This window comes from Giraffa tippelskirchi, chromosome 13 (genome assembly GCF_054371585.1).
Source record: "Giraffa tippelskirchi isolate mGirTip1 chromosome 13, T2T-mGirTip1v1.2.pri, whole genome shotgun sequence".
Classification (NCBI taxonomy): Eukaryota; Metazoa; Chordata; class Mammalia; order Artiodactyla; family Giraffidae; genus Giraffa; species Giraffa tippelskirchi.
In genome coordinates this window covers 120510564-120522470 of record NC_137287.1, presented here as the reverse complement: position 1 = coordinate 120522470, position 11907 = coordinate 120510564, and the positions used below count along the sequence as shown (strand labels likewise).

At 50.7% G+C, this 11907-nt stretch overlaps 1 protein-coding gene across 9 annotated transcripts in view; it reads left to right on the top strand.

Moving 5' to 3' along the window:
- Window positions 1-5659: 5659 nt before the first annotated feature.
- The window catches only part of ATP9A (ATPase phospholipid transporting 9A), a 130767-nt gene continuing 124519 nt past the window's right edge, over window positions 5660-11907 (top strand). For 2 of the 9 annotated variants that reach the window (XM_081557255.1, XM_081557253.1), the window contains exon 1: window positions 5660-5742. Coding sequence is in view for 3 of the 9 variants with exons in the window: in XM_081557249.1 (XP_081413375.1) it covers window positions 6833-7110 (278 nt within the window). In the remaining 6 variants the exon portion in view is untranslated. Of the gene's footprint in view, window positions 5842-6790; window positions 7111-11369; window positions 11574-11907 lie in introns of those variants that run through there. The other 7 variants (XM_081557259.1, XM_081557258.1, XM_081557256.1 and 4 more) reach the window with 4 other exon arrangements.

The following is an 11907-nucleotide window of genomic DNA, read 5'->3' as shown; positions in this document are numbered from 1 at the left end:
GGGTTTGGGGGAGGCCTATTTTGAATCCATCAAAGAGCTATCTTTGGCTGTTTGTGATTTTGACCTTGTGTGTTTTTTAATCTAATGTGGACCATTTTCTAAACCTTTATTGAGTGTGTTACAACATTGCTTGTGTTTTATGTTTTGTGTTTTTTGACCACAAGGCACGTGGGGTCTTAGCTCCCCAACCAGGGGTCGAACTAGTCCCCCTGCTTTGGAAAGCACAGCCCTGGCCACTGGACTGCTGGGGGGGGCCCGACCTTGTCTCTGATTAAGATCTAAGGCGGCTAATTCACGGCTTTGCTTTCTTCTCTCCTCGGCCCCATTTATTTTATAGATTCAGTAACCTTAGTCATTTAAAGGGGCACTTTTTCCGGTGGAGAAAGCATATGCTTCTTGTGGCATAATTATTCTCTGTCCTGGCAACTCCCTCAGTTCTGTTTCCTTGTTTGCAAACAAAATCATTAATGGCTACAACAAGAAATGGTGCCTTTCTCTTCACAGAAGGTGAGTTATTAGCTTTCAGCGCTTTTAACATCTCATATGCTGAGAGAAGCAACTGCTTTTGGTGTAGGGATCCTGCTTTGGTCCTCGTATCCATGAAAATTCAGATTTCCCCCTAAATAAAAAAATACCAAAAAACCCCAGGTCCTTACCACTTCACTGTGACTAATTCCAACTATTTCTAAATAATGAAAATGGAGCATTAGCTAAACTTGGCCAGAACGAGGAGAAGGAAGCAAATTTGCCTCTCAGAAGTGGATGCTGCAATTGAGGTATTAAGGTAAGACCTCACAAATGTGTTTAAAAGAAGCATCAAACTTTGCGGTTGAAAGTCTAAATTTAAAAAATGTAAAATTTTCGATTGTGCTGGGTGTTCACTGCTGCTCGCAGGCTTTCTCTGGCTGTGGCGAGCCGGGGTGCTCTAGCTGCGGTGTGCAGGCTCCTGGTTGTGGTGGCATCTCTTGGGGAGCACGGGCTCGGGGGCTTCAGTAGCTGCAGCGCCTAAGGCTTAGTTGCCTGGAGGCATGTGGAGTCTTCCTGAGCCAGAGCCAGGGATTGAACCAGTGACCTTGCCTTAACTAAGCAGATTCTTAACCCTAAAGTCTCAATGTTTGAAAGGGACCTTTCTGGGAGAAGGAACATCCCAAACGATTTGTATCTCTTTCCCTCTGCCCCCTTCTTCTATCATTTCCATCCTCCAACCCTTTGTAAACCATCTATTAATTCAGTTGTGTTGGTTGCTCAGTTGTGTCCGACTCTGCGACCCCATGGACTGTGGCTCGCCAAGCTCCTCTGTCCCTGGAATTCTCCAGGCAAGAGTACTGGAGTGGTTGACCTTTCCTTCTCCAGGGGATCTTCCCGACCCAGGGGTCGAACCTATGTCTGTTACGTCTCCTGCATTGGCAGGCAGGTTCTTTATCGTCTGAGCCACCAGAGAAGCCCATTAATTCAGGGAAAGAGGTAAATTGAAAGAAATACCCGTGTTCTAAAGGCTTGGGACAAAGGATACAGAGGTTTATTTTATGCTGAAGAGATAATTGTCAGTCCTTAGATGAAAAGCACTGAAACATCCTTCTGTATCATCCCGTGGTTCGTGCTGTAGATACACCTGGCATCAAAGTTAAGCTTGCCTCTTTAACTATTTACTTCACCCGAACCAGCTCTTTGTTTTGTTTTGCTTTTTAATGCTTTCTGGCTATTCTGATGGCTCTCAGGCCATCCTGGCAGGAAAAATCATTTTCACTCACCTTCCTAAATTTCCTGAGTTAATTGTGTTGGAGGCTGATTCTGTCTTCACGTTCTTGTGTGGTAAAGACCTGGAATTTAGGATTGCTAATCTTTGGGATTCCACAAAGCAGGAAATTTGTTTTTAAAAATGGGGAAATAGAGAATTGCTTAGAGTTGGCAACTTTTTATCAAGTAAGAATGATAAAAGCACCTCTTTTTTGTGCTTCCCTGTTGTATTGTCTACATGGCGTTTTGCACTCTCTAAAATGTTTGCTTGTTTATTTTCTGTCTACCCTGTTAAAGTATAACCTTTTGGAACGGGAGAATCAAGACTCCTACAAATGTAAAATGAATATGTATCCAAGATTCTAGCAACAGTTACAACTGATGGAAAGGAGAATTGAAAATACTCAATTTCAGGCAATCAGGAAGATTGAAGTAAATTGATGCAAAAAAGGAGTCCGTATTCACAGGGCTAGAATCAACTGCATTCCTCTGGGCAAAATTCATTTGTATCTCTGCCAAGGAGAATCATTTGTGTTTTCTGTCGGTTTTCTGTTGTAAATTAGCTCAGTGACAATGAAAGAGGTAACCCAGAACAGCATGCTAGACAGGTCATCTGGTCATCTTGCTGACTGGGGTCTTTTCTTAGCTCTAGGAACCAGCAGAGGTAAAAACTACCATACAAACAGTAATATAATAAATTCTAGGTAGATATAGCTGTTTATGGAAAGCACTTACAGAGTTCTCTCCCCAAAATGGAAACGGGGAAGATGAGGTCCGTGTTAGAGATACGGTCCTTCCTAGATGAACATCACATTCTAGCCCAGTGGGTCTCAAGGAGGGACAGTTTTACCCTCTAGGGACATTTCACCATGTCTGAAGACGTCAGTGGAGATCACAGCCTGGGAGAAGGGGGTGAGCTGCTCCTGGCATGTCGTGGGTAGACACCAAGGCTGCTTCTGAATATCCTGCAGTGCACAGGGCAGCCCCCACAACATGGGAATAGCCCCAAAGTCAATTGTGCCCAAGTTGAGAAACTCAAAGGGACTACCTGGGGCATTCATTCACAGAGAAGGCTGTCAGCACCAAAACAACTCTCCCCAGTCTGGGTTTACCCAGAACATTTAAAAAATCAATTTGGCTGCTCTGAGTCTCTGTTGCAGTGTCTCGCTGGGGCAGGTGAGCTCTTAGTTGCGGCATGTGAGATCTAACTTATGGACCAGGGATCTAACCCAGACCCCCTGCATTGGGAGTGCAGAGTCTTAGCCCCTGGACCACCAGGGAAGTCCCTATCCAAAACAGTTTTATTAAGTCTTTGGTCCCCTTTTCCCTGCCTTGATTTCACCCCTGCCAGAGCCCTTGTCCTCCTGTCCCCCTGCACTCTGCAAACAGCCTCAGCCAGCTTGGTGAGCTATGAAAATGAGGCTCCAGAGTAGGCTGGACTGAGTCTCAGATTATGGTCTGGGCCCAGCATCTGTTGGTGAGGTTTGGTGACCTCTGTGGGCCTCTGCGGAAAGACGAGGCTGGACGAGGTTGGCTTGTCTGTCAAAGATCACTCTGCTCAGGTTTCTAGGGGTCAGTGAGTTCTTGTTGGATGGACAGGGCTGTCAAAGGCCGTGAAGGGGGCTCCTCAGAAAGCAGGACCCTAAGGTTGCTGTTTGTAGGGCCTCCGGGAGAAGGCAGGGCTGAGCCAGGAAGAGGGCTTCTGACGCCCTCCCCCTACCCCCACCATCACTGCCCCCCTCTGCTGCTCTCCTGGACCGTGGCGCTGGCCCCGCCAGCCCCACAGCCCCTCTGCCATCTCACGTAAGCATCTGGATCTTTCTCACCAAGAGATAAAAGCCTTTAAGTGCCTCCCTTCCTCAGGGATTGCTTTCCTGGAAGGGAGTCATTTTTGTCTTCTGCAGTGATTATAAAAGCACACAGAAAGAAATTTGGAAAATGCAAAGGCAATAAAAAAGCGTGTCTCTTTTCATATGAAAATATTCTTACCTTTGGAGATTAGGAGGGGCTCTTGGTCTTTTCAAAATTCATTTAAAGAAAAACTTTTTTAAAAAGTGATTCCTGTTAGCAGAAAGTAGAGACAAGGAGAAATTTCAGATCCATTTGGATATACCACACTCACGCAAAATGTAAATGAGGAAGACTGCTGGGTTTGGGATCAGGGTGGATATGGAGTGGATATATGGAGCTCTCTGTACCAACTACTACAGAAATAATTATTAACTATAGTTCAAAAATCTACCTAGAACGTTGTCCAGAGACCACCGTTTGATAACATTGTGATGGTTTTTGGTTTTTTGTTTTTTTACTGTTTTTAAAAAAATTCTATTTATTTTCTTCGTGCTGAGTCTTTGTTTCTGCAAGGACTTTGCTCTAGCTGTGGAGACGGGGCTACTCTGTACTTGCGGTGCTCCGGCTTCTCACTGTGGGGGCTTTTCTTGTTGCAGAGCATGGGGTTAGCACACGAGGGCTCAGCAGTTGGGTGTCTGGGCTCTAGTGCACGTGGGATCAGCAGTTGGGTGTCCGGGCTTGAGAGCTCAGGCTCAGCAGTTGGGTGTCCAGGCTCGAGAGCTCAGGCTCAGCAGTTGGGTGTCTGGGCTCTAGCGCACGTGGGCTCAGCAGTTGGGTGTCCGGTCTCGAGAGCACAGGCTCAGCAGTCGTGGTGTGTATGCTTCGTTGTCTGGTGGCAGGTGGGATCTTCCGAGACCAGGGATCAAACCCATGTCTCTTGCATTGGCAGGCAGATTCTTTACCACTGAGCCACCAGAGAAGCCTTGTTTCTTTAATTAGTAAAAATCCTAATATTTATAGTAGGAGGCTGAGGAGAAATTATAATCACTAACCTTGGTGAGAATTCACTATGTGACATGCATTGCACTGTTCTACATGTTGCTATTACTGCCCCGAATTCTTGCAACAATCCTGAGCTGCCCACAATTCTTGTATATATGCAGCAAATTGCTTTGTGTAAGCAATTGGTTCATTTACTCCTTGCAACAATCCTATGAGGCCAGTGTGTGTGTGTGTGTGTGTGTGTGTGTGTGTGTGTGTGTGTTAGTTGCTCAGTTGTGTCTGATTCTTTGTGACCCCTGCCAGGCCCTCTGTCCCTGGGATTCTCCAGGCAAGAATACTGGAGTGGGTACCCATTCCCTTCTCCAGAGGATCTTCCTGATGCAGGGATTGAACCTGGGTCTCCTGTCTTGCGGGCGGATTCTTTACCATCTGAGCCACCAGGGAAGCCCCCCATTTTACAGATGGGGAAACTGAGGCCCAACTGTTTGTAAGTCGCCTCTGGTTCTACAGTTGTGAGGTGTTGAAGTGATACAGGATCTCGGATGAGGGGCCACTATTACTCTGTACTCTAGACACTGAGGGCACAGCCTGGTGAGTGAGAGGTGGGCGCCATGAGGACAAGGGGGAGATAGAAGGTGTTTGAGACCGATTCGTAGTTGCCTGGCAATGTCATGATCACTGATTCCACTGGTCACTGGAGGGCATTTTTCCTTCCTTCTGGAGCACAGAAGACCAGGCCTGGGAGCCCAGTCTTGTTCCTTCCTAACCGCCTTGCTTTGTGCAGGCCACTCTGAGTGTCTGCTTCCTCACCTGTGAAATGGGTGTGATCGTTTAGACTCAGCTGGCAGGGCTGCTTGGAGGATGAAATATGGGATTCCATGCGTGTTTTAGGTGCTTGATAAAAACAAGAGTTCACGTTTATTGGCTCCCAGCTGTGTGGGGACTTTGGATTAAAGGGCCATGATCTCTTTGGTCTTTTCTGTCCCCTTGTGTGGTGGTGGGGCAGAGAAGAGAGTCTGAGGTGGGTGGGGTTTGAGAGGGGACCTCGGGGAGCAGGTGGGAGAGGGTGGGGCCCCCTCTGATGCCATAATTGGTGGGTCAGGGTGTTTACATTTCCTCCACTCAATAAACCTTTCCTGAGAGTTGACTGCATCATGCTGTGTGCCTAGCACAGTCCTATGTACAGAGAAAACAGGACGCAAAGCAGATCAGGTCTGTTAGCCAAAGAATGCCGTTTCCCCTTCAAAGGTGCAATACAGCAACATCTAATGACATGCTTTTCTTGAGGAGCCTCATCGGGACATGAGATAAGTCACACTTCTTGGTTTGGTATCTGCCTCCCTTCAGTCAGGGCCCCAGACACAGATACTCGTAGCAAACGAATGAAAAGGCACCCACATCAAGTGTGTCAGGTGTAACCACTTAAAAATTCCCTTTAGTGGCAGTAGGTTATTAACACGGTGTTACATTTTGAGGCTCTTTCATTACATACGGATTTTTAACTTCCCTCCCTCCTTCCTACACCACTGTTCCTGTTCTTTCTGTTCTTAAGTTTTTATCCGGGTCCTTGGAAAGTGAGTGGATCCTGGACACTGTGGTCCAGAGCGTGTAGGTGTGGACGCCGGTCTGGGCAAAGGAGTCAGTGTGTGTGTCTCAGTGTGTTGACTGTGTCTGTGTGACAGAGCACGCGTGTCAGCCCAGAGGCAGGTGAGGGGTGACTGTGAGATGGAGGGTGTGCAGGCGAGTGGGTTGGCACTGCGATGGGCAATCTCAGGGTCCAGGCGGGAGAGTGGGGGGCGGCGGTAGTGGAAGACGGTGGCTGAGTCTGCAAAGCAGTGAGGCCGTGTGGCCCTGTGTGATTGTGATCCTGGGGGCACACGTGTGTGAGGGCCAGGGTGGACAGTAGGTGTGAGTGTGGCAGGGTGTGCTTGTACGGGTGAGGGTGAGTGACTGTCAGATGCTGGTAGGGAGGGAGCGGGTGAGAATGTGTGTGTGGCTCCCGTGTGAGTGTGCAAGAGTGAGCCCGGAGAGCATGGATGCAGTGTGCAGAGTGAACCTGGTGGCGTGTGCGTGTGCGCACAGGCGAACATGTGCGGGGGAAAGGGGTGTCCGCGGGGGCGGGGGGAGGCCGGGCGCGCGCACGGCGGGGCGTGGGCGGGGGGCGCGCGGCCGGGGGGGGCGCTCGTGGGGGGCGCGCGGCGCGGGCCGGGGGCGGGGCCTCTGCGGCGGCCGCGCGCGGACACAGCGGGCCGCCCCCCGTGGCAGGCGCGGCGCGGGCGGGCGGCGCGCGGAGCTCCGGCCCATGGTGCGCCCGTGTCCGTCGGTCGGGCCGCGCGGGCGGCTCCGCGCGTGGCCCGGCGCTCGCGAGCTCGCCCCGTCGCTGCGGGCCCGGCCCGCCCGCTGCCGCCGCCTCCTCCCCCGGGGCGGCGCGGCGCCGGCGGGCGGTGGCGCGGAGGCCGGACCGGGCGGCGGCCCAGGCTGCGCTGGGGGCGCGGCGGCCAAGGCAGGCGACATGACGGACAACATCCCGCTGCAGCCGGTGCGCCAGAAGAAGCGGATGGACAGCAGGCCCCGCGCCGGGTGAGCGGGGCCCGGGCCGGCCGCCCTCCTTTGTCCGCGCGCGGCCGCAGCCCGGCGCCGGGCGGGGCGGGCCGGGCCTGACAGGTCGGCCGGCGCCATGAGCCGGCAGCAGGGCCCGGGGAGGGGCGGGCGGGGAGCGGGCCGGCTCAGCCCGGCCCGGGACCGCGGCGCGATCGCGTCCCTTTCGGGCCCGAGCGCCCGGCTGCCGGGCACCTCTGCCCGCCTTGCTTTAGGCACCGCGGGAGGCCGAGATCAGCCTCGCCTTCTATCCATTTTATTGTTTCCTGATTACGCCTTGTCTTCGTAATTCCGATTTGGTCAATATCGAACCTCGCTCTTCTCCTGGAACCACCCTCGGGAGCCCGGAAATTCTCGGCTGGCATTGCCCCCGCCGCGGGGTCCCCATCAGCGCCGCGGGGTCTCCGCCCCCAGATGGCCGCCCTCCCCGCCCGGGCCCGGCTGGACCGCCGGAGGGCGAGAGGGGCCCCTGCTGGTCGCCTGGGCACCCCCTTCCCGCGGTCCCCCACAGTTTGAGGAAGGAGCCCCCCCCCCCGTCAGGGGCGGCGGCTGCCACCTGCTGTACCCTTCCGCAGAGGCAGGCCCCTGGGCCGCCTCGTGAGGGTTTCACTCGGCAAGAGGAGGCGCGGGTGTTTTGCGCCCTGACAGCTTCCCACTGGGAGGAGGGCGCTGACCTGTTGCGGTTTTAAGGGGCTGTGGCATCACTGGGGACAGAGTTAACCTGGGGGGGAAGGGCGGGGGCAGGAGAGCTGGTTAAAATGCTGATTCCTGCCCTCCCCGGGCCCTCCGGTGAGTTCTTGGGGTGGGACCTGGAAACGTGCATTTCCCGAGGCCGCCTTGGGCGGCGTCGGTTGCTTGCTGCAGGGGCGTGGGGCGGATGAACCCTTAGGGTGACTTCACCAGGTGCAGTGGAATTTTTTAAAAAGTGGGGGAAGGGATGGTGCCAGCTGCCATTTTGTGGGGTCTTCGTCTCCCGTCTTCCTTAAACCTTCCCGGGAGGAGGCCCCATTGGTAGAAGACAGAGGCCCAGCGGGGTCAGGGACCACTGCGAAGATGCTGCAAAACGCAGACTGAACGCAGGATCCCTGAGCCGGAGGGGAACGGCCCTCCACAGCTTTCTTCACTTTTGGCCTACGTTTTAATCCCGGCCTCTCAAGGCTAAAGAACGATGCCAGCTTGGGCCCTATGCCTGGAAGAGGGCCTGCGTGGAGTAAACACCCCCAGTGAATGTTTTAATGAGTTAGTAAGATCGGTGGACTCTGAGATCCTCTAGTTATTAATTCATGCCACAGTTATAAAAATGCCTACTGTGTGTGGAGGCTGTGCGGAGAGACGGGTGCAAAGCTGAATTAAACAAGCCCTGACAACAGGTGTGGGTCTCCTGAGCCCACTTGTGCGTTGGAATCACCCAGGCAGCTTTAACAACTACCATTCCTGCCGCGTTTTTGACCTTTGAAATAAAAATCTGGAGCGGGACCTGGGTATCTTTATCTGTCTTATCTACCTTATTTTTTCAAGGCTCCCGGGATGATTTTAATGTGTCGGCAGAGTTGAGAACCTCTTATTCACTGCAAGAGAGAAAAATGCAAATAATTATTTAAAAGTGATGATTACCATGAGAGAAATATGCATCCTTAGCATAGGGGCCCAGAGGGAGTGGTGCCAACAGTTGGGAAAAAAGGTTTCTGTTTAGTATTGGAGTGAAGGATTGCTTCTCCTTTAGAATTTGCCACCTGGGAACTAATTTATTTCCTCAACAGTGACATAGATTCAAATTCAAGTCAGGTATCTGGAATTCCAGGTGTTTGCATATATGTTCTTGTATTTAATCTGCATTTTTAGGAGTAGCCTTGTCAAGTTGGGGATCTTGGTATCTGGAAACACTTTTGGAAAGCCTTCTTGTAATTTAAGGGTGGGAGGTGAGGTAAAGAAATAAGAAACAAACGTATTTGTGATGGTCAGACTCTCTGCTGGGCCCTAGAGATAAATGCATACTCAATCGCTCAGTTGTATCTGAGTCTTTGCAACCCCATGGACTGTAGCCTGCCAGGCTCCTCTGTCCGTGGAATTTTCCAGGCAAGAATACTGGAGTGAGTTGCCATTTCTTGCTCCAGGGAATCTTCCTGACCCAGAGATCCAAACTGTCTCCTGCATTGGCCGGTGGATTCTTTACCACTGCGCCACCTGGGCTGTGTTTAAATCCTCATAACCACTGTGTGAATTTTTGGAGTTAGTTTCTTCATTTTATAGCCAGGGAAACGAAGGTTCAGTTATGCTAAATAATTTGTTGGAGGTCATAGGGATAGTCAGGGTAGGGGGATGGATTTGAACCTGATCAACTCTTTTTATCTATTGGCTCTAAGCTGTAGGATGGTTGGTGGATTTTGTGGTTAAGGAAACCAAAAACCTAGGTGCCACAGGTCCCAGGAGACAGAGTATAATTAGTGCTGGGATCACTCAGCATATGACAAGACATGCAGTTTATTTGCTGGAGGAGTCCCGTAGCCCCAAAGCTCTTTTAGGTCTTAAGAAAGTTACCACATCCTGATGTTGAGACAACTATTACAGTGGTTTTGTTAGGACATAAGCATTTGCCTCACATCACTGGAAACCTTTTTTCTGACATCATGTGCTTTGCTTCTGGCTAAATGAAATTCTCCTCTTGGTGAAACACAAGAGACTGATTGGGAGCATGGGCGTAGGATTGGAGAACCGGGTGCAAGCCTGGGTTTTGCCACTCACTAGCTGTATGACTCGGGGGAAATTACTCAACCTCTCTGGGTTTTAGATTTTTTACCTGTAAAGTGGGACTAACAGTAATTCTGTGTGCACACTTGTGTGCTCAGCTGCTCAGTCATGGCCGGCTCTTTGCGACCCCATGAACTGTAGCCCTCCATGCTCCTCTGTCCGTGGGATTCTCCAGGCAAGGATACTGGAGTGGGTTGCCATGCCCTCCTCCAGAGGATCTTCCCAACACAGAGATTGAACCCAGGTCTCCAGCATTACAGGCAGATTCTTTATCTTCTGAGCCACCAGGGAACCCCATAATTATGTGTACCTCCTAGGATTGTTTATTTTGAATTTTAAGTTTGAAACACTAAGCACTCAATACATCTTAGATGTTTACTAGGCCAAATAGTGATAATTAGATTTTTTGTAAGGTTTGCCATTGGTAATTTCCAGAACGCTCCTTTGAGAAGAAGGACTTTTGATGGCGGGAAGTTGAGAAATACAGACTTCATTGCTCTCTGCTGATCAAATCCAGGAAATGATTAACCACATAAATGATTCCAGTCAGATAAGTAGGCGCCCTGGTGTGATAGGTGGAGAGCAGGTTGGGCAGAACCGAGACTTTGCCTTTCCTGAGGAATGATTTGGGATCTGGTGGCCAAATTGGACAGGATGCTTTGATTTTTTGATGTATTTGGACTTGGGGAACAAGGAACTTTTGGATGTGAACTGAATTAAACAGCTGAGTATTTAGGTACACAGTTTACTTCAGCTTTTATTTTTGGGGCAAACAGCTTTACTGGGGTGTGGGGCTCCCCTGGTGGCTCAGATGGTTCAGAATCCGCCTGCAGCGCAGGAGTGCTGTGTGCTGTGCTTGGTTGCTCAGTCGTGGCCGACTCTTGCGACCCCAGGGACTGCAGCCCCCAGGCTCCTCTGTCCAGGGGCTTCTCCAGGCAAGAACACTGGTGTGGGTTGCCCTGCCCTCCTCCAGGGGAGCTTCCCAAGCCAGGGATTGAATCCAGGTCTCCCAAATTGCAGGCGGGATTCTTGACTGTCTGAGCAACCAGGCAATACAAGAGACCCGGGTTCAATCCCTGGGTCGGGAAGATCCCCTGGAGAAGGAAATGACAACCCAGTCCAACGTTCTTACCTGGAGAATCCCATGGACAGAGGAGCCTGCGTACAGTCCACCGGGTCAGAGAGCCCAACGGGAGTGAGCGGCTTACACTTGGGTTACTTTCTATCACATAAAATGCATCCATTGTTAAGGTACAACTCATTGATTTTTTAGAAAGTAAATTTACAGAGTTGCTTTAGTTCCTCACAATCCAGTGTTTGAATGTCTCCATCTCCCCCAAAAGTTCCCTCATGCCTTAATCCCAGGCTGATTTCTGTTTCCATAGGTTTGCCCTGAAATTTCATATAAATGGAGTCATAAACTGTGTTGCCTTTGTATCTGCTTTCTTTTTCCATTTGACAGAATGGTTTTTTAATTTTAATTTTTAATACAGTTTTTAAAGGTTACTATCCACTTATGTGCTAAGTCACTTCCCAGTTGTGTCTGACTCTTTTCTGCAACCCTGTGAAGTACAGCCCACCAGGCTCCATGGGATTCTCCAGGCAAGAATACTGGAGTGGGTTGCCATGCCCTCCTCCAGGGGATCTTCCCGACCCAGGGATCGACGCCAAGGATCTTACATCTTGTGCACTGACAGGCGAGTTCTTTACTAGTAGCGCCGCCTGGAAAGCCCTGTGCGTTTACAGTTACTGCACAATGCTGGCTCTGTGTTGTAATACATCCTTGAGCCTGTCCTGTACTCAGTAGTTTGTGTTTTTCCCTCAACAACCTCTATTTTGCCCGCCCTCCCCGCTGGTAGCCACTAGTTGGTTCTCTGTAAGCCTGCTTCTTATCTGTGAGCACGATGAGTTTGTTTTTTTAAAGCTTTTTATTTTATGTTGAAGTACAGCTGATTACCAATGTTGTGTTGGTTTCGGGTGTACGGCAAACGGATTCAGTTTTGCATCGACATGTATCCTTTTCAAATTCTT